This window comes from Pristis pectinata, chromosome 12, assembly GCF_009764475.1.
Source record: "Pristis pectinata isolate sPriPec2 chromosome 12, sPriPec2.1.pri, whole genome shotgun sequence".
Lineage (NCBI taxonomy): Eukaryota > Metazoa > Chordata > Chondrichthyes > Rhinopristiformes > Pristidae > Pristis > Pristis pectinata.
The window spans coordinates 1,382,253-1,404,271 of NC_067416.1; the positions used below are offsets into that span (position 1 = coordinate 1,382,253).

Sequence of the window (22,019 nt, forward strand, 5' to 3'; positions counted from 1 at the left end):
TCCAGCCAATGGTTACTGAGAGGGCGTAGTTGACGTTCAACAGGCCCAATGGGCTGAGAGGATCAACGGCGGAATGGGGATAGGGGATGAGTGACGGGCACCTGTTCCAATGGGCACTGTCGGTGGGCGGTACTTCCGGCGCCGCCGTGCGGATCTCGGGCCTGTAAAGGACGTTGGGAGCGGCGGAGTGAAGGTGAGAGTCCGGCCGGCGGGAGGGGGCCGGGGGCCGGGGGCCCCGGGGCGGCGCCGCGACCCTCGGTCAGACCTGGCCCGCACCATTCGGCCCATCGTGCCCCTGCCGTCCGGGGCTGGGGGAGGGTTCCTGCCGCTCCCGCTCCCACCCCCGGCACCGGGAGGAGGCGCCCCTGTGAGTCCGTGTCCGTCAGCTCGGCCCGAGCCCGTTCCCTGTGGGCCTCAGTGTTCGTCCCGGGAACATCAGCACAGCCCCCCCCCCGCCGGTCCGGTCACCCCCCCCCCCCCCACCCCGCCGGTCCGGTCACCCCCCCCCCCCCCACCCCGCCGGTCCGGTCACCCCCCCCCCCCCACCCCGCCGGTCCGGTCACCCCCCCCCCCCCCACCCCGCCGGTCCGGTCACCCCCCCCCCCCACCCCGCCGGTCCGGTCACCCCCCCCCCCCCCCACCCCGCCGGTCCGGTCACCCCCCCCCCCACCCCGCCGGTCCGGTCACCCCCCCCCCCCACCCCGCCGGTCCGGTCACCCCCCCCCCCCCCCACCCCGCCGGTCCGGTCACCCCCCCCCCCCCACCCCGCCGGTCCGGTCACCCCACCCCCCCCCCCCACCCCGCCGGTCCGGTCACCCCACCCCTCCGGTACAGTCCCCCCCCCCCCCCCCCCCCCCCCCCCCGCCGGTGCGGTCACATCCCTCCTGTAGTGTGGAGACTGTCCGCGGCGCCCAAGCTGGGGCCTAACCAGTGCGGTGTGACTTGTGGCACAACCCTCCTCGTACCTGGTCTGGCTGAAGAAAGGAAGGTGTCCTGTACGGTGCTTTATCCACCTTACTGATCGTTCCTGCTGCCTTTGTGGACAAGCTCTCCCTCTGTACCTCAAGGCCACTCAATCACCTCCCATCCATTGTGTGTTCCCTTGCTTGTTCCACCTCCCTCATTACTTTACCTCACACTTCTCTGGATTCAATTCTGCTTGCCATTTTTTGAGCAGACCGATAGCTTTCCGCAATCTTTTACTGCCAATCACACAGACTTTTCTCATCCGCGAACTTCGTTATCACGTGCACTACGTTTATATCAAAATAATTTATTTACATGAACTAGAAGCAGCAAAGGGACTGAGCCCTGAGGAGCTCCACTGGTAACAGTCAACCAATCACAATAGAACCTATGAGCCATTACCTTCTGCTTCCTATAGTTTTGGATCCAGTCTCCCCTGGAACCCAAGGCCCAGCCTGCTGCGTGAATTCTCATCAGAAAGGTCGCCAATGCAGGCAACATCAAATGCACTGTCCTTATTGACCCTTCTTGTTACCTCTTCAATGAATTCAGTCAAGTAACATGGATCTCCCCTTGACAAATCCATGCTGATTGCCCCTGCTTAATCTCTGCCTTTCAGTTACAATAATTTGGCTCACCACTGAAGTTAAACGAACTGGGCTGCAATGACTTGCTTTATCCCTACCTCCCTTGTTAAGCTACAGAACAATGTTGGGAGTTCTCTAAACCTCTGCCACCTTTTCTGCAGCCAGAGAGGAATGAAGTGCTGAAACCAGAGGCACTGCATTCTCCTGCTTTGCTGCTTTCAGCTATGTTTTTTGGACTTTCCTGGCAAGATCAGGATTTATTCCCCATCCCTATATTGCCTTTGAGAAGGTCGGGGTTGGCCACCTTCTTGAACGTTGAAGTCATGGTGAAGGTGCCTCCGCGGTGCGATTGGGCAGGCAGCTCAGGATGATGGAGGACCACGGATGTATTTCCAAGCCAGGATGGTGTGTGTGCAGAGGAGAACTGGCAGGTGGTAGTGTTGGCAAATGGGCCCTTCTGCTCGCCCAGTTCTAGCTGATCACTAAACACTGCCTGCATTAACCTCTATTCTCCCCACGTCCCCATCAACTCTTCCAGGTTTTACCACTCACCTACACACCAGGGGTAATTTACAGCAGCCAGTTAACCCACTGACTTGCATGTCTCCAGGGTCTGGGAAGAGACTAGGGCACTCGAGAGTTGCAGGGAGAATGTGCGAACTTCACACAGACAGCACTGCAGGTCAGGATCGAACCTGGGTCTCTGGAGCTGTGAGGCAGTGGCCCAATAAATTAAAATTGGTTTATTATTGTCACATGTATTGAGGTACAGTGAAAAACTTTGTTCTGCATGTCATCCATATAGATCAATTCACAACAGTGCATTGAGGTAGTACAAGGAAAAAGCAAAATAGAATGTAGAATAAAGTGTTACAGCTACAGAGAAAGTGCAGTGCAGGCAGGCGATAAGGTGCAAGGCCATAATGAGGTAGGTTGTGAGGTCGAGAGTCCGTCTCATCGAACTAGGGAACTGTTCAATAGTTTTATAACAGCGGGGTAGAAGCTGTGCCATTGTGCTCCCCACTGTATGCCTCAGTATCAAACTGTGCTTTTGATTTACATTCTGATGCTATCGGAGTAGACCGTGTTGATAGGGCTGATGATTCCAAGGAACCTATGATGAATTTGTGAGCTCCAGTTTTTAAGCTGGGTTTGTGTTCAGCTACAGCACACAAGTGGGTTGACGCTCAGACTGTGATGCCGAGAGCCTTGTTATAACTTGTCCTTTCATCCCTCTGCAGCCTGTGGAAGTGAGAATGGCAGGTCATGAGGCTCCCGGCCAGCACCAGTTCACTGGATTCCAGAAGTATTTTAATGCCTACACCATCACAGGCAGGAGGAATGTAAGTACCAGGAGGGTGGCCTGGAGGGAGCAGGACATGCTAACCAAGTGGGTTGTGGAGATTGATATATGGTGTTAGCTAGAGGTCAGGATCCAGAACTCGTGGATGGCAGTAGAGTGTGGATTGGCCTTGACCTACTGCTCATGGTACTGCATGGTTACCTGCTGTTTGCTAGGGGTGAGAATCTGTGCGTAAGTGTGATAGAGGGGTACCAAACCTTGTTGGACCTGAATGGGAGAGGTGGAGAGAGACGGTTTCCCAAGGCCAGTGTCTTATTACTTTATTAATAATGGGGAGGACAGAAACAATGGAAGACCAGTCCATCTTGTGGAATTGTCTCTCACCCTACTGGCAATGCTTTGATCGTGTACGTTCCTTCACTATAGAGCCCATTGTAAACTGTGGCTTCCGAAGCAAGAGAAAACCATTGGAGAGAACTGGATCCACAATCAGACTCTGACTCTTTCCAGTTCAGTCTCGTTTGTAGAGAGTAGGAAGAACTTTCGCTCCCTTTATCTTTTCGTGGCCTCTGAATGTTCCAAGTTCTTTAAAATGGAATCCTTTTGAAATTTAGTCAATTGGCAACATCCCCACTGACAATGTGCACAGTGCAGGGAGTGGTTGCCCAGGGAGACACAGTGGTCAAATCAGCGTTTGAAGGTGGTAGGGCATAGCATGGAGAAGGTGAAATTCTCTGCGTTGGGAGGGTCAGTAGAAAAGCAGAAATTCAATAAATATTGGTATTCAGTAAGCCATGTGTATTCTTTATAAATTATAGACGGAAATGGAGGCACAAACTGGTAATTAGCAAAACAAGTAGTGTGTTGAACTTCATAACGTGCGATAAAAGAAATGTTTGAAATTGCACCTGGAGTGGTAGGTACAGGTTTGGTCTCCATGCCCGAGGTATAATACCCCAGAGTGCAGCAAAGGTTTGTAGAGAGGGTTGTTCTGTCAGACAGTGAATTGAATGAAGTAATGTCTTTGGGAGTTTTGAAGAATTCATTCGTTAGAACATAAAATTCCAAGCAAGTGCCAATATTGGGAGGCCATTTCCTCTGGCTAGGGGGTCTACAGTCAGAAGGCACAAATCTCGAATAAGGAGAGCCATTTAGGACTGAGATCAGTAGCAATTTCCTCACTTGGGTCAGTAAATTTGTTTTTTTCAATCCCTGAGGCTGTCAATAATAGTGGAGATTCAAGACAAACTTGCGTCCTGCAAGGGGTTTGGGGACTGAGCAGGAAATTAAGACGAGCCTTGGGATCAGGCGGAGAAGGCTGGTCTGGACACGTGGCCAACTGTCACACCCATTCCAGCTTTGGTTTCTACTCGATGAAGACGTTGCAATGGCATCACTTTGAAGTGCCAGAGAACCCAGAGTCCACCTTACTTCATCTGAGTCCTGAGACATGTCTTTTTAGGAACAGGTTGGTGTTCCCACTTCATTAAGATGCACACTCTCTCATCCCTCCCTCTGTTCCACCTTCACAGTATGTGCTGGCTACATATGCAGGGATCGCATCACTTATATTGTACTTCAAACTGAGATCGAAGAAGAAGGCACCATCAGCAATCACAGACAAGAAATGATGTGTGGTGAGGAATTTTATCTTCAGCTCTATCTAACCTAATGGGACAAAGTAGAAGGAGCTTTACTCTGTATCTAACTCATTATTTTCATGCTATCCCTGCCTTAGAAGTGTATAAGGGAGCTATATTGTGTCTAACCTGTGCCAGAGTATGTGACAGGACAGTGTAGAGGCAGCTTTACTCTACACCAAACCTGTGCTGACTCTGCCCTAGGAGTGTGTAATGGGTCAGTGCAGTTAATCTGTACCTGGTGGTCCATGGTACTAGGAAATATGTGGACTATTCTTTTGGTTGTGGGATGTTGCTGTTTACTTGGGAAATGTCTTGGCTTTGATTCAGTGTGGTTCCTGAAGTCTGACTGAAGACCTCAGTAATGCAAGGACTGAGCTTATTTGATTTTTTATTTCAGGTTCTCCTCAGCAAGGGTGCAAGTATGAAATTAAGGACCAGCATGCGGTGTTTTTGTTGGACTTTGGAAATATAAACCTCTACAATCGTGTCACTATAGTGGTGTAATATATGTTACCTGCCTTCACAAGTAAAACTCTGGAAATCACATCAGTCGTGTTTATTTTCAAGTGGAGATTGTTCTGTGCTGGAGCTGCTTCATTGGAAGGGTGAACAGTCCACTAGTCCCACCCTCCAGCTGTCTGTTGCTTGAGTGCATGCACTTACACACTCCCCCTCTCTGCATGGTCACAAACACTGGTTCTCGTACAGCTGTTGAACTGCAGTTGGGCTTTTGCAGAAGTTCCTTGTTCACAGGGAAATCGGTGAATGGACTGAAAAATGGCAAATAAAAAATCAACTTGTCTGGCCTGGAAGCTCCCAGTGAGACCAAATCCATTGATGGTGTATGCCTCTGCTCAGTGGGAACCTAGTGCTGCATTTCCGGCAGTCTGCTCACCCATGTGTAGTGCTGCACAGCTGTTTGAGTGAAAAGTGCACTTATTCACATCCCTATAATCTACACTTGTCTTTTGGAACCAGGTGTGCAAGTTGCACACAGAGCAACCAATCACCAACCCTGCTGCTTCAATTAGATGTTAAGTTGCTATTTTTATACATATATTAGACTCGAGGGTGTTGGGGAGGTTACTGGTTATTAAAAAAGGCATTTTTGACAGCACTGACTAGTGCCTCAGAACACTCATTCCAGTGTGAACCTACAGGCATTGAATAGGTTGGTAATGGCAAATAAGCATTGCTTCAATGAGTCTTTCTCCACCCAAAACAATGGAAGTGTAGGTCCCAGAGAAATCTATAATTCCACGGTTAGTATTTCCATCTGTGTGAAGTAGGCAAAAAAAAACCCTTTAGAAGCTTGGTTTATTCCACAGAATCCATAAAGGTGTTCTGCTGATCTTTGGTGTGTGGATCTCCAAAGTACAACACAGTAAAGTGTCTAAAGAAGCTTCATATGAAACCAAAACAAACCAGAGATTTGTGCATGGATAGGAAAGGCTGAGGAGAAATACGGGACTAACTTACATGGGTGTCTTGGTCAGCATAGACCAGTTGGGCCAAAGGGCCTGTTTCTGTGCTATATGGTTCTATGACTTGGGGTTTTTAGCAATAGACTGGTCTCAGGTTCTCTGCCTCCCACGGAGTGTGTGAGGGGGGCGTCTCACATTGAGTGAGATCTTGAGTGCACTGATCCTATTAGGTGCTGCCTTGTCTCTGCAAATAAGAAAATACCTTTATTGCCGTGCTTTAAACGCCAAGAATGTCCTGATACAGGAACATTCACATGGAGAGAAGCCTGTGCAAAGCATTGATGGATTTTTCCTTTGCAAAGGGAAAATGTACTTCTTACTTTGCAGAAACATTCTCAGGACACCATTACCTGATTTCAGTGTTTTATTGTAAATTTCATCAAAACTTAAAAAAAAACACCAAGAGGAACAACCCCGTTCATTCACATTACTGCAAAATGTCCGAGTGCGGCAATGTGTCGCAAACGTGGCGGAGGCTGTGCCACCTTGGTCTGGGCTGAAGGGCAGGAGTGGGGCCAACTATGAGACTGCCACGGATACCGTGAAAATATCTGCATCCTTTGTTCATTCTGAGAAGGATGTGGGGACCGGGGAACAAGGATGGGAATATCCTCCATCCTTGATGTAGAGGCAGGAGGAGGGAGGGTTGAGCCAGCAGTGGGAAGGGCCTGTCACTGCGGATTGTACGCCCCTGCAGCCAGCAGCAGGTTACGACGAGTGAAGTGCAGGCCGATGACTGGCGTGGACTTGGTCAGATAGGAGCCCAGAAGCAGCTCCTGCGAGTTGTCAGACAAGTTGATGTGCCCAGTAGCAGTGCTGAAATCATCTGTCTCTAGGTCCTCGAAGGCTTTCACTGTATCCCACATTTTCACTGTGTGATCCATGGACCCTAAAACAACAAGGGTGGGTCAGAAGATTCCTTTGCCAGCAATGGAGCCCCGATTTCACCAGCAGACCCTGGAATCTGCAATCCCTTTAACACAGCAGAGCCCTGGTTCCCACACTCCCTTTAACATGTTTATTATACTACTATGTAATATTGAAAAAACATGAATTAAAAGTGTGATGGAGTACTGATTGGACTAACAGTCAGCTGGTCAGGCAGCATCTGAGAGGAGAGAAACAGTAACCTCTCCTCAGAAATGGTGCATTAGCACTGTGTCCCCACAGGTGCTGCATTTTGTTGTCCACTGATAACGGTTCCTGGTGAACAACAACCCGAAGGGCAGTTTGAATCTTACCCGACAGCGTGAGAATTTGAATTTAAACAATTTGGAAATAAACAGCTGGCCACAGTGGAAGCAACAGTGAACCTACCTGGGGCCAATGTGACTCCAGTCCTGTTGCCGAATGTGGGTTTGAGAGGAACCCACCGCCAGCTGCTTGGAACAGTCAGCAAATGTTGGCTTGTAGCTTAAAGTGCTCACCCTGCCCCAGAATGAAGCATCTCACCTGAAGCTAAAATCTCCCCATCACGGCTGAACTTGAGGGCATAGACAGTGTCGGTGTGACCCTTCAGCTCTCCCACAAGCAGCCCGTGACCGATATCCCACAGCAGCACACGTCCATCTGTAGCACCGGAGGCCAGGTACCTGCCGTTTGGAGAGAACACCAGCGAGTGGATCGGCCCCTGAGAGGAAGGAGGAGAGGCCATTAATGAGGCCAGTCTCAGCCAGGCTCCCCATAACCACTGGCACAGGGCTGCCTACCTTGTGTCCAGTGAGGATTCGGACGCAGTTGCCATTTAGAACGTCCCACAGCCGGATGGTCCTGTCTGCAGATCCAGTGACCACGTAATTGGAGTTGGGATGAAATCTTGTACAGGTGACATCCGAGAGATGACCAGAGAATATTCGCAGAGGCTGATAGTGATCTGTCACCCAGAGCCTGAGGGATTGAATGTCCCAGTGTTATTCCAGTTCATTAAAAATTAATATAAATACATGGGTGTTGTCAATTCAATTAACAATTGCCAGCAATTTACATTTCCGTTGAGCCCTTGGTTTGTAAAATTACGAGGGGCCTGGGCATTATTGAAGGCTATGGGCCAAGTGCTGGGATGATATAGATGGGCGCCACTGGCCAACCTGGACACGATGGGCCTAATGGCCCGCTTCCATGCTGTACAACCATGACCTTATGGCGCACTGATTCCGAGATATACTCACCGTGCCACACGATCGTGGCCCCCTGAAATGAAGTAATAGCCATAGGGAGAGAACTGTGTATCCCACACCGGGTAGTTGTGTCCCTTGTAACCCACCAGGCAGGTGAAGGTTTGCAGACTCCACAGCCTCACTGTCCCGTCCTCTGAGCTGGACAGAAGGTAATTCCTGAAGAGAGAGGAAGAACCGCATCAAACACAACTCCCCACCCTGCCACACCGTCTGTTCTGTCACCACCCTCCCCGCTCATCCTGCTGCTGATGGCACGTTAATCGTTCCGCCTCACTCGCAAGTCAATTTGAAAAGCAAATGCTGCTTTTCTCCTTTCCTCCCGTAACCCTACCCAAGCACAACCACGAGAGACACGAGACACTGCAGACTCTGGAATCTGGAGCAACACACAAGATGCTGGAGGAACTCAGCGGGTCAGGCAGCAACTGTGGGGAGAATGGATGGTCGACATGTCAGGTTGAGACCCTTCGTCTGGACTTTGTGAGATCCTCCAGCAGTTTATTTGTTGCTGTGTACATTCAACCCTTGTTATCTCTAATTTACCCCTGAAAGCTCAATGACCCGAAACATTAAATCATTGCTGTGAGGATGCTCCCACTCCACCCTCCCCCACCGAGCACTGCCACCATTTTCTCTCGTTTCTAATTTCATTCTCCGCCCTCATATCCGTGGAGTCCTCAGCTCCTCTTCACTTGCCCCTGAAACTAGTTCTTCACATTTCATCTTGTCACCCACTCTTCACATCTGAACCAATGTCTGCACTCTCCATCTCCACACCCTCAGAAATAACTGGGTGGACCGACTGATTGTTGGTTGGAGACAGGTGGCTCTGCCATTAGGCTTGTGGGAGGTATGGGACATCTGCCAGCATGAATGCACCTTGACCATCTGTAAACACTGCTCCCTTAAGGAAGCTTCACTACCAGCCGTTCAGACAATAACCCTGCCCTGGGGAGACCAGAGACACGTCCAACCTGTTGCCCCAACTGGCCCAGAATTTAAGAGTAAAGACAGCTCTGGAGCATGGTGTGAAACTGTAGGTGATCTGAAGGAGTTCTCCAGAATCACCACACTTTAGGAAAAACGTGGAGGTCCTAGACTGAGAGGTTTCACTGAAATAGACCCAGGGTGAGGGATTTCAAGGTCATTCTCCTTGGAGCAAAGAAGGATGACAGGAAATGTAAAGGATGTGGACACACAGAGGGAAGTCCCCCCCATCAGTGGATGGTTCAAGGACCAGAGGCTCAGATTTAAAGTTTTGGGCAACAGATACAAGACATGAGGAGAACGTTTCTTTTTACACCGAGAGGTGAGGATCAGGAACCCTCTGCCTCTAGGGAGATGGGAATCGAATTGGTGATTTCAAAGGGAATTGGAGAGGCACTGGAGGGAGAACAATTTGTAGGGCTATGGGACAAAGGCACAGGAATTTGACTGATAGGGCTGCTGTTAGGTACTGGCAAAGATCTGATGGGCTGAGTGATCTCCTCCCACGTTGTAGCAGTTCTATCATATGCCCTGGTCTACATTATGCACCAACCAACATCAACAAGAAAATTAGCTGGACAGGAGCACTATATCCTTTGTGAGGGTTTATGGGGAGTTCACTACCTGTCAGGGCTGAAGCTGGTCCCATACACAGGGCCACCATGTCCCAGTAACATTTTAAACTCGCAGGCAGACTTCTCGTCCATTATTCTCTCCAGCACGTCCTCTGACTCTTTGTCAATTAAACTGAGATCTGCAGGAGATAGACAAAGCACTCAATGAGACTGCTGCCTGCACTTACGCTGAGATCGAGCCCACACATCCCCACTCTCCCCATTTGGACCAGACACCTGACATTACATTAAAGAAAAACTCTCAGCACATTCCAAGAGAGGGCAACGTCCTTCACATGACTTCAGACTGTGTGCTGGAGAAGTACAGAGCTTCACGGTGCTGTTGGTGAGTGATGCAATTGTTTGTAAACACTCACAATTCTCACTTGGAACTGTAAATCTTGGCAAAACCCGAGGAAAGAGGCAACATTTGTAGATCAGCAACTCACTCGTCTACACTGACAATCATGCAGAGAGCTCCTGATCTGGGAGTTGGCAGAGCAGAGGGCAGAGGAGGAATGGAAGCAGGGAATACGCGGAACAGAACACGTAGGTACATTTCCACAATCCTTACAGTTGGGTGCGAGGGAGTTATGATAATGAACAGCTGTTTGTGGCTCAGGAAGCAGAAAGAATCCTGGCTCAGTAGGTATTTCACAGTGGTTGTCACCCCCGGCCTGATAGAGTAGCAGAGGGAAGCTTAATAAGCTCATGAAGAGATTCTGCAGGGTTTTGGGGAAAGTGGACAGCGCACAGGCACAATGAGCCAAACTGGGACAAGAGATTCCATCAAACCAGCCTCAGAGTGGAGAGGTGGAGGCAGAATGAACAAGCCTACTGATGGGCAGATGATCAACAGTGAGGGGAAACCATGTGTCCGATCACCAGCCAGGTCACTGCCCTTTCCCACTCCGATTACCCACCACAGGCAGACTGCCAAAGACACGACTCCGGTACTAGGTTGTTTACCCGTGGCCCCTTTGACGCTCCGCAGTTTCTTCGGTGTGACGCTCCACACTCTCACGGTGGAATCAGCGAATCCGCCTGCTATCAGACTGGAATCATCCGTGAAATCAACTGCAGTGAGACCCTGGACCAGTACAGAACAGCAGTGATCAGAAACCAGACAGGCCCACAAGTCATCTTGGAAGAACAAATCACCGAAGCATTGAATGTGCACAGAATCCCGACTGTAACAAGGGGTCTTGTACAAATTCAGCATCGCTAATTTTACATTCAGTACTTTGTCACAGAATCACACGGCATGGGGACAGGCCCTTCAGCCCACCGAGTCCACTCTGACCATCAACCACCTATCTACACTGATCCAAATTAAACCCATTTCATTCCCCCCACATTCCCATCAACTCCCCCCAGATTCACACACTAGGGGCAATTTACAGCGGCCAGTTAACCCACCGACTCTTGGGTCTTTGGCATGTGGGAAGAAACTGGAACACCCATGGGAAACTCAGCCAGTCACAGGGAGAACGTGCAAACTCCACACAGAGAGCATCCAAGGTCAGGATGGAACCCAGTCGGTGGAGCTGTGAGGCAGTGGCTCTGCTCGCTGTGCCACTGTGCTGCCCCTATTTAAGTGTTATAAGCAGATCCCCATTTAACCTCTCTGGAAGCAGTTCCTCACAGGAACAAGGAGGAATACGGCCTCTCAAACTTGCTCCACATTTAGTAAGATCATGCCTGATCCTCCACCTCATCCACCTTTCCATGATTCCCCTATCCCTTGATTCCCAAAAGTCTCTGGATCTCAGCCTTGAGCAGACTTGACGAGTACGCATGGTCTTCTGGACTTCTGATTTCCAAAGATTTAAAATCCTTCAAGTAAAAGAATTTAAAGTCCAGACCACTAACTGCTTGTGCCCATGGTTTTGGATTCTGCACTCTTCACTCGTTATTTTAGTTGTTTCAGTGAGATTAGCTTTTATTCTTCATGCTTTTCAGTTTACTTTACAAAAGCACACAAGCAGACGGTACAAGTAGGAGTTTTATCACATTATCAATGACACTGCTGATTATTAGGTTTTATTTACAAAACAGAAATACCATTAGGCACATGCATATGGTTCTGGTCAACACCAACTTAGAAAATATAGAGTCTCTTCAACTATCATCCCTCGAAAGTACACAAAATATCCTTCCCATGAGAACAGTGTAGCCCTGTGTCTCTAACCAACTGGATTTTACCTGACACACGTTCCAACACATTGAGACATACCCGTCAGCTTCCAAACGCAGGGAATGTACTGAGCAGAGGTTATGTGTTCCTCCTGGAATGAGACTGTCACTGAGGATTGGGTCACTAACCTGATAGGCATTGAGGAAGGTGTAAAAGCAGATGGAGGGCAGACAGTCTGGACCAAGCTTCACCCTCTTCGTGGCCTCCTTCATTATCATTATCTTGTCCAGCTTGTCAGAGTCTTTCAGCTCAGGAAGTGGGATTCTTAAGTGGGAGAGAAAGCAGAAACTCTTATATACCTTGGGACTTTTTGAGATGTTTAACAGCTACTGAGGTAGTTTTGGAAGGGATCAGTATTGGAATGAAGGTAACAACCAGTTTACAACAATAAGCTCCTATGAACCCGCTTTATAACCAAGTAATCTGTTTTAATCATGTTGATTGAAAAATAAATATAGGCCTTGGGGGAACTCCGTGGCAGCAACAACTTCTATTTGTGTAGCATCTGTCCTAGGACAAATGCTCCCCAAGGCACTTCACACAAATGTCTCAGCACAAAGTGACCAAAGGGGACATCAGGAAAACGTCCAAAACCTTGGCCGTTATTCTAAGTTTTAACAAGCACCTTAAAATGGAGGGAAAGCGGTTTAAAGAAGGAATTCCAGAGCTTAGGGCCCAGGCGCCTGAAGTCACAGCTGCAAACAGTGTAGAAATGAATAGGAGAGCAGTTGGGATAAAAATATCAGAGGATTGCAAGGCCAAAGGAGGTTACATATAGAGAGGAGGGGAATGTAGAGAGTTTTGTAAAAGAGCACAAACGGAGCTGGTATAATTGTGAACAAAAACAGAAATACTAGAAGAACTCAGTTAGTCAGGCAGCATCTGTGGAGAGAGAAACCAGTTAATGTTTCGGGTCAGCGACCCTTCCTCAGAACTGGGGGGAGAACGGAGGGGTTACAGGTTTTAAAGCAGAGCTGGGTGGAGGAGTGGCAAAATACTATATGAGGGTAGGTTAACACAGATCTGGTGATAAGGAACATTACTGACCGTTATAGAGGCAGTTAAATGATGAGGAAAAGGGGCACGAGCAGGAAAATGGGAACTGATGGGAGAGCAGTTTAGCTGAAGCTGTAGAATTCAATGTTCATTCCAGAAGGTTGCAAAGTGCAGGGGAAAGAGATGTTGTTCTTCTAGATTACACTGGGCCTCACTACTGCAGCAGAGGAGGCTTCAGACAGACAGGTTGGAATCGGAGTAGGATGGAGAACTAAAGTAGCATGGACCAGGAGGCCCATGGTCACTGCTGTGGACTGAGTGTAGCTGCTCCCTGAAGCAATCCAGTGTGGAGAAGACCACACTGTGAACACCGAGTGCAGTACACTGGATCGGAAGAAGAGCAAGTGAATTGCTGCTTCACCTGGAATGATTGTTTGGGCCCCTGAATGGTGGGAAGGAAAGAGGCGAGAGGACAGGTGTTGCATCTCCTCGGGCTGCACGGGGAGGTGCCTTGGGACAAGGAGGGTGGTTGGGGAATGGAAGAGGGAATCACACAGTGAGCGATCCCTGTGAAATGCAGAAAGGGGAAAGGGGAAAGTGTGAGTGGTGATGGGATCACATTGGAGCTGGCAGAAATTGCAGAGGATAATGCATTGAATACCAAGGCTGATGGGGCAGAAGGTAAGACAAGGGGAACTCTGTTCTGTGCTGGGGTAGAGGGGGTGACAACAGATGTAAGGGAAGTACAGGAAATGTGTCCATGACTGAAGGAGGAGCAGAATGGAAGGTGCAACAGAGACAAAGAAACTGGGAGAAAGGATTGGCAGGGTGAAAGGATTGGCAGGGTGAAAGGATGCCTAGTCAAGGTACCTGCGGAAGTCAGTGGGTTTGTAAAAGGGAGTCAGAGAACAGAGGGGTTTTGGGTAATCTGGAAGTTTGGACACGGACAGCAGAGGTTTTGAATGGCCAAGTTTACCAGGAGTAGAATAAAGCAGGCTGGTCAGCAGTGTGCTGGGATTATTGACTCTAGATGTAACAGAGCCATGCACCAGAGCTTCAGCAGATGAGCTGAGGTAGGGTGGAGCTGGGACATGTCACAGTGATGTCAGGCGAGTGTGCTAGCCACCGTCATGAATGTCACTGCCACTGTCAGAGCACTATACTCTGCATGCTGTTATTGCTAGTCCCTTGTACTACCTCGATGTACTGATGTGATGAAATGATCTGTATGGTTTATTACTGTCACGTGTACCTCAGTACCTGTGACAATAAAAAACCAATAACTTAACCAGTACCGTTCCTAACCTGGAGTGAGTGATGAGATAGGGTAGAGGGAATTGTACTGGCAACAGGGTCTTAGGAACGCGATCTCCTGTCCCACTGACATCTGAAGACACCTTGTCTTAAGAATTATTTTAAAATTGCCACTAAATAAGTAGAGAGCTCATCTGCTAAAACCAGACATCATCGTGAGACGGGACTGTAAATCGCCCGATCAGCTGTGACTGAGACCGTGAGGGGAATAACCATCAGACCTGTTCTGTGGAGGGGCATTAGGGTCCTGCTTCTTGCTCTTTGCCCCCAGACTGTCCTTTTTTGGCTTCTTCTTCTTTGGTTTCCCCTCCTCGTTTTCTCCTTCCTCATCTTCGTCATCAAGAGGCAGCTCAATCTCAGGCTCCTTCAGCAGCCCAAAGAACACCTGCCAAGATTTAGACAAGTTAGCTGGGCCCGGCCTCCTGCTCCCCACCCGACACACAGCATTTGGACTGTGGCTCCTCACACTGGCTGCTCAAGGTTACTAACTCAACCATAACAAATGCTGGGAAATCTCAGGTCAGAGATTAGCTCTGAAGAAAGAATTAGTACGTAACAACAATAGCAAAATCCAGCAAACTGCGACATTTTCCCTTCCCTCCCGCCTCAGTTAGCTTCCCTCCCCTCAAGATGGGAAGCAAGGCCCAGAACTCCCCACTGATCCTGTAAAGAATGGGAACTAGGATCCAGAAGTCAGTCATTCAGCACCAGCGCCGAAACAGGCCTTTGGCCCATCGTGTCCATGCTAACCTAGCTGGCCTGCAGTAGATCCATCCCCCTCTATGCCCTGCCTGTTTAAATGCCTCTTAAATGGAGCAATTGTATCAGATGCCACCAGCTCCCCTGGCAGCACATTCTCAGTTTCAACCATTCTGTGTAAAAAACTTACTCCTCAAATCCCTTTTAAATCTCTAATCTCTGACCTTAAACCTATACCCCCTTGTTTTTGAGATATTTCTGACTATCTACCCTATCCACAATTTTATATCACTATCAGGTCACCCCTCAGCCTCCTTCACTCCAGGTAAAACCAGTCTATAACTGAAGTCTTCCAATCCAGGCAACATCCTGGTGAAACTCCTCTGCACCTCTCTAGTGCAACGCATCCTTGCTAATAATGTGCGATCTAGAACTGCAAACAATACTCTGGTGTTTTGTTAGTTGCAACATAACATCCCAGCTTTTATACTGTATGCCCCAATCTGTGAAGGCAAGCATGCTATATGCCTTCTTCACCACCTCACCTACTTGTTTTGCCACTTACAGGGGAACTAGGATTTGGACCCCAAGCTCCCTCTGTTCAACATTCCTTAGCACTCAACCATTTACTGTACATGTCCTACCTCACCTGACTTCCCAAAATGCATCACATCACATTTGTGGGGATTAAATTCCATCTGCTGATGCTCCAATCTACCTTCCATCTGATCCATATCCTGTAGACGACCTTCCTCGCCATCCACACCACCACCAACTTGTGTAACATCCACAAACCTCCTCATCATACCTCCTACGTTCACATTCCCACTGGTCCTGCAGAGAATGGGAACTCACGTCCAGGCCACCCACTGGTCCTACAGAGAATGGGAACTCACGTCCAGGCCACCCACTGGTCCTGCAGAGAATGGGAACTCACGTCCAGGCCACCCACTGGTCCTGCAGAGAATGGGAACTCACGTCCAGGCCACCCACTGGTCCTGCAGAGAATGAATATTACCTACTGCACACCTTGGTTTTATTCGCCTCCCTCTTGGCCTCGCCCGCCATTCCTCCAGACGTTAACTCAATCTGCTGCTTGCTCCTGGGCATCCCATCAAAGACGTCGATGAACAGGTGCTCCTGAACAATGTTCCAGATCTGGTTGTTATGCCTCTCCTGCAAGTGGCGCTTCAGGCACTGGTAAGAGTCTCGTGAGATGCGCAGCACAAACTTGCTGGTACGGAAGTCCAGCACTGTCTCATTGCCCTGCATGTGCTCCTTCTTTGACAGCCCAGCCAGCACTCGCAGGTCATCCTGGTAATAACCTTCCTGATCTCCATGGTACCTGCAGTAAACCACGTCAGAGAGTGCTGCTGAAACACAGGGCAACACGTAACGTCTCCTACACTGTGCTGTGATAGCCACTCAGTTACCCTCCAACAGAGTCTACTCACCCTTCCTCACCAGCCCCCACTACAAGCAGCACAAACACAAAGAAATAGAAGCAAGAAATGATCAGTGGGCCAGGAAACTTCTGTGGAAAGAGACACCAAGTTACTGAACAATGCTAACTGAGTAACTTTGAGGTTCCTGACAGTCCACTTCCTGTGGAGTGCAAGATGCATCTTTTAACATGTGGACACCAACCTTTCCCTCAATGTCAGCAAAACAAAAGGGCTGGTCATTGACTTCAGGAAAGGGGGTGGTGTACATCCACCTGCCGACATCAATGGTGCTGAGGTCAAGAGGGTTGAGAGCTTCAAGTTGCTATGAGTGAACATCACCAATAGCCTGTCCAGGTCCAACCACGTTGACGCCATGGCCAAGAAAGCTCACCAGCGCCTCTACTTCCTCAGAAGACTAAAGAAATTTGGCATGTCCCCTTTGACACTCACCAACCTTTATCAATACACCACAGAAAGCATCCTGTCTGGATGCATCACGGCTTGGTATGGCAACCGCTTTACTCAGGACCACAAGAAACTGCAGAGAGTTGTGGACACAGCCCAGCACATCATGGAAACCAGCCTCCCCTCATGGAATCTGTCTACACCTCTCACTGCCTTGGTGAAGCAGCCAACATAATCAAAGACCCCACCCAGCCGGGTCATTCTCTCTTCTCTCCTCTCCCATCAGGCATAAGATACAGGAGCCTGAGGGCACATACTACCAGGCTCAAGGCCAGCTTCTAACCCACTATGATAAGACTTATTGAATGGTTCCCTTATACAATGAGATGGACTCTTGACCTCACAATCTACCTTTTTTGACCTTGCACCTTATTGTCTACCTGCAATGCACCTCCCTGTAGCTGTGACACTTTACTCTGGATTCTGTTATTGTTTTTACCCTGTACTACCTCAATACACTGTGTAATGAATTGATCTGTACAAACGGTAAGCAAGACAAGTTTTTCACTGTCCCTCAGTACAAGTGACAATAATAAACCAATAACAGACAAGCTTCACAGAGCAAGAGCTTGATCCAGTGACAAGGGGGACCTAGACTGGAAACCAGGCCCTGCTGTATGGGTATTAATGTTCATATAGATGTGTACATGCAATACCTTGACCTCACGATCTACCTTGTTGTGACATTGCACCTTATTGCACTGCATTTTCTCCGTACCTCAGTACGTGACAATAATAAACCAATACCATAGACTGCATTAACTGTTGATCTGTGGGACAAATGCCATGCCTCCCATTCATGCTCCCAACACAAGAGTTTACACACTGACACTGTGTTATACTGCACCCCACATTGTGTAACACACAATATCAGACTGTGTAGCAACAAACAGTCTACTAGGAGGAACTCAAGTGGGTCGAGCAGCATCTGTTGAGGGAGAGGAACCGATGTTTTGGGTTGAAACCCTGCAGGACCATTTGTCCTAATGCAGGGTTTCAGTGCCAATTGTCAACAATTCCTTTCCTCCCACAGATGCTGCTCAACCCACTGAGTTCCTCCAGCAGATTGTTGCTCCAGATTCCAGCATCTGCAGTCTCCTGTCTCTCCATATAGGATTGTTTTCTATTGTTGACCTGTGGAAGAAAATGTCAGACCTCCCGTTCATGCTCCAGAAAAGGGGTTTATATACTGACAGTGTTATATTACACACTCCGTTACACCACGCTGTGCTCACTCTGTTTTAAACTGTGTACTGTTGCTGACCTGTGGAAGAAATGTCAGACCTCCCGCTCATGGTCCAGGTTACCTGGACCATGTGCTATATTACACACCGACAGTGCTATCTCACACACTCCATTACACCAGGCTGTGCTCACTCTGTATTAGACTGTGTACTGTTGCTGAGCTATGGGAGAAGTGTCAGACCTGCGGTTCACGGTCCAGGCAAGGGGTTTACAGGCTGACACTGTGTGACACACACCATGAGGTCGTGTGCCGTGGCTGACCTGTGGAAGAAGTGCCGGGCCTCCCGTTCGTGCTCGTTGTAGACCAGCTCCAGGTAGAGGTGCACGAACACCGGGTACAGCAGGCTGGCCAGCTCGGCTTTCAGCGCGTCCAGCGCCGCCTCGATGAAGGCCTTCAGGCCGCTGTAGTACTCCTCGTACAGGCTGGGGTCGCCCTGGTTGCTGTAGGCCGACAGCACCGAGCTGACGTCGGGCTGGTGCACCGAGTCGGGGCCGCGGGGCCCGGCCGCCCTCAGCGCGTCGTCCAGCGCCTCCTGCACGCTGGCCTCCCGCCGCAGCGTCTCCTCGGCCTCGCGGAACCGGTTCTTCTTCAGGAACTGCAGCACGGCGAGCAGGGTGTGGCGCTCGCTGAGCTCGGGGCCTGGGCCTGGGCCCGGGCTCGGGCCCGCAGCCCCCGCCGCCGGCCGGCCGCCCTCCCCCGGGCTCTCCACCGCCTCCGCCTTCACCGCCAGCGTCGGCGACGGGCTGGGCGAGGGCGGGGGGGCCGGCGAGGCGGGGGCGGGGGCGGGGGCCGGGGCCGGGGCCGGGGCGGCGGGGCTCGGGCTCGGGCTGGGGCTCGGCCCGTCGCTCGGCGGCTCCGGCACCGCCGCCATTTTCACCAGCTGCCGCTCTTTACGACACCCGCCCGCGCTTATAAACAGCGACGGCCTCACTTTACGGCAGGTGCCCGACCGCTATTTGCGACGGTTAGGGCATCTGCAAATCTGCTTTACGGCTCCAGCGCATTTAAAGGGACAGGCCCCCCTGTTCAGTCTTGGCCATGGGTTAAGGTCAGAGAGAGTTCACCAATAGCACAGAGCTCACACCTAGTGGCCTGCCCAAAATGGTGCAGAATCCCAGTGTATTCAATTGCATTGTGGATTCCCAGCATACCAAGCCGAAATATCCCACTGTATGACACATCCTCCGTCGGTGGTACCTGCAGAAGGGCAACGTCCATCATCAAAGATCCCCACCATCTGGGCCGTGCCGTCTTCTCACAGCTCCCATCGGGCAGGAGGTACAGAAGCCTGAAGTCCCCACACCACCAGGTTCAACAACAGTGACTTCCCTTCAACCGTTCGGTTCTTGAACCGACCGGCACAACCCTAATCACCACAGTTTAGCAACACTGGGACCACTCTGATCACTTTGCACTCAAATGGACTTAGTTTTTTTTTGTTCTAATTGTGTTCTTTCTTGGAAAAATTGTGTATAATTTATGTTTAATTTATAAGTTTCTTGTGAATGCTGCTTATCTATGTGCCTGTGATGCTGCTGCAAGTAAGTTTTTCACTGCAGCTGTGCACACATGGACTTGTGCAGATGACAATAAACGCATCTTTGACCTTGACATGGAACCTGAATATATTTTGTACAATGCACGAACTGGAGGAACAGCACCTCATTTTCCGTCTTGGATTCTTGCAGCCTAACAGCATGAGCATTGAATTCTCCCAGTTTAAGTAATCCTCACACTGTCACCTCCCCCCCACACCCACCCCAACACCCATCCTCAACCGTGCCTCTTCGTTCCTTCCCTTTCCTAGCCTATCTCTGTTTTTTCTATCCCCCTTTTCTCCTCACCTTTGACCCATCCCCCAGTGGATCTGCTTTCCCCTCCTCCCCCGCACCTGCCCATCACTATCTCTTACCTACATCTACCTACCACCACTTTCTGCCCACGCCACCTCCCCTCTTTTGTCCACCTATCACTGCTCTGCTTTTCCCTCCTATATATTGGGCTTCCTCTTTTCCTATCTTCAGTCCTGAAGAAGGGTTCTGACCCGAAACGGTGACCGCCTGCTTTTCTCCATGGATGCTGCCTGGCCTGCTGAGTTCCTCCAGCATCATTGTGTTTTTCATGCTTACTGTGGGTATACCTATATTTATTTATTTATTTTAAATACTGATTTTGCCACTATAACCCACTCTGTGATGTTACATTGGCCATTAACATAGTAGCACATCATTTGGATGTGGGAGAAATCCAAAGCACCCGAGGGAAACCCATAGTGTCACCATGAGAACATGCAAACTCCACACAGACAGCGCCTGAGGTTAGGATTGAACTCGGGTTCATGGAGCTACGAGACAGCAGCAATATCTGCTGTACCACGATGCTGCCAGTACTACCTCACCATGGCCTTGCACCTTATTGTCTGCCTGCACTGCACTTTCTCTGTAACTGTGACACTTTATTCTGCATTCTGTTATTGTCTTCCATGGTACGACCTCAGTGCACTGTGTAATGAAATGATCTGTATGGATGGCAGGCAAAACAAAGTTTTTCACTGCACCTGGGTACATGTGACAATAATAAACCAATTTACCAAGTTACCATCATGCAAGAATAGTGCAGCCCAGTATATTACTGGGGGATGTGGAGCCCCTGTATATCACAAGGGAATAGGGAACGGGGATAGGGTCCACCAGTGTATCATGTGCGGATTGAGTAACCACATGTATCACGCGAGGACAGGGTACGCAATATATTGCACAGGGATAGGGTCCACCAGTGTATCACTCTAGGATGGGGAACTCTGATATGTCACAGGCACAGGGAACCTCTATAACTCTGAAGTATACCTCTCAGTATCTCACATCACGGTGCTATCACTAACTGCAGTAATCCATCGCCATGAATGGCCAGATCCTCACTCCACTGAATCGTGCGGTTTGCTCAGGTGAAGCAGAGCTTTGTATGAGATAAAATTCAGGTTAATTTACAAAGTGTCAAGGTTTTATTTATAGTCCAAGGACTATGGTGAGGTTTTGCTTTGATAACAACTGAAAAGCTGCAAGGACAGAAAATCTCTGCATTAGTGACATCTGGTGAAAGGTGGCAAAAGGTAAGCAACTGGTTTTAATAATTAACTCATTGGAATAATACTGACACCAACACAAAAACACAAGAAAACAGGAGCAGGAGGAGGCTACTCGGCCCATCAATCCTGCCCCACCATTCACTGTGATCATGGTCGATCTGTGCTGGCCTCAACTCCTCTTCTGAGCCATTTCTCTGTAACACTCTATTTCTTGACCTTTCAACTATTTTTCTACCTCCACCTTAAATCTATCCAATGATCCTACCTCCACCATGCTTGGGGACAGAGAATTCCAGAGATTCACTGTGAGAAGGAATTTCTATGCACCTCAGTTTCAGATGACCGGTTTCATTATGTCCCCTTGTTCATGAATCTGGGAAGGAGAAACTGTCCCTGTCAACACTTTCTGCCTGTAACGTCACGTCTCCAGGCCGGCCTCAGCTCATCTGGTGCCAACCTCCCCAGCCGTTCTGTTACCAATTCCTGATGACCACTTCAAGCCCTTCCTGTGCATCTTCCAGCCCCCTTCACCCAGAGGTGAGGGGGGTACGGTGTACCAGTGAGAGGAGGTCCGCACAATCAATGCAACGGGTGAAATAAGCAATGGAAGCAAGGTGACAAGATCTACGGGCTGTTCCCAGGGACGCACATAGAGACGGACGTCAACTGCTGCTGGAAGGTCATCAACTAGGTGAAAGGCGCCCTTTGGCCTGCCCGAAACTTGTTGGTCTCCTAGCACAGTGAGATGTCCATCAGGGAACGCTGCCCACTGGCACATTCCAGGCTGCAGGAGTACGTGCTGAGGGATGCG

General features: G+C 49.6%; 2 protein-coding genes across 3 annotated transcripts; one reads left to right on the forward strand and one right to left on the reverse strand.

Annotated features, from left to right (window-relative positions):
* The first annotated feature begins 75 nt into the window (after positions 1-75).
* Positions 76-5,043, forward strand: atp5md (ATP synthase membrane subunit k). 2 transcript variants are annotated; one of them, XM_052027843.1, is made up of 4 exons: positions 76-193; positions 2,795-2,896; positions 4,389-4,493; positions 4,897-5,043. In XM_052027843.1, exons 1-3 carry the CDS (start codon positions 110-112, stop codon positions 4,485-4,487), a joined length of 285 nt encoding a protein of 94 aa, XP_051883803.1. In that variant the 5' UTR covers positions 76-109; the 3' UTR covers positions 4,488-4,493; positions 4,897-5,043. The 2 variants fall into 2 exon arrangements, with proteins under 2 accessions (XP_051883803.1, XP_051883804.1); XM_052027844.1 differs by lacking the exon at positions 76-193 and adding an exon at positions 226-367.
* A 1,114-nt stretch (positions 5,044-6,157) lies between these two features.
* On the reverse strand, positions 6,158-19,002 carry taf5 (TAF5 RNA polymerase II, TATA box binding protein (TBP)-associated factor). Its single transcript, XM_052027842.1, has 10 exons — positions 18,384-19,002; positions 15,997-16,312; positions 14,490-14,653; positions 12,087-12,222; positions 10,731-10,851; positions 9,772-9,901; positions 8,152-8,316; positions 7,693-7,870; positions 7,436-7,613; positions 6,158-6,872 (listed from the first exon to the last, which is right to left on the reverse strand). The coding sequence occupies exons 1-10, from the start codon at positions 18,992-18,994 to the stop codon at positions 6,655-6,657; spliced, it is 2,217 nt and encodes a 738-aa protein (XP_051883802.1). The 5' UTR covers positions 18,995-19,002; the 3' UTR covers positions 6,158-6,654.
* Positions 19,003-22,019: the final 3,017 nt, after the last annotated feature.

Excerpts from the sequence above, each read along its gene's own strand:
- atp5md (XM_052027843.1), top strand. The coding sequence starts at position 110 with ATGGGCACTGTCGGTGGGCGGTACTTCCGGCGCCGCCGTGCGGATCTC. Across the intron at positions 194-2,794 it reads TTGGGAGCGGCGGAGTGAAG|CCTGTGGAAGTGAGAATGGC; the intron begins GTGAGAGTCCGG and ends ATCCCTCTGCAG. Across the intron at positions 2,897-4,388 it reads CCATCACAGGCAGGAGGAAT|TATGTGCTGGCTACATATGC; the intron begins GTAAGTACCAGG and ends CCACCTTCACAG.
- taf5 (XM_052027842.1), bottom strand. The coding sequence starts at position 18,994 with ATGGCGGCGGTGCCGGAGCCGCCGAGCGACGGGCCGAGCCCCAGCCCG. Across the intron at positions 14,654-15,996 it reads GGGAGGCGAATAAAACCAAG|GTGTTCTTTGGGCTGCTGAA; the intron begins GTGTGCAGTAGG and ends AAATCTTGGCAG. Across the intron at positions 6,873-7,435 it reads TGGGGAGATTTTAGCTTCAG|GGTCCATGGATCACACAGTG; the intron begins GTGAGATGCTTC and ends TTGTTGTTTTAG.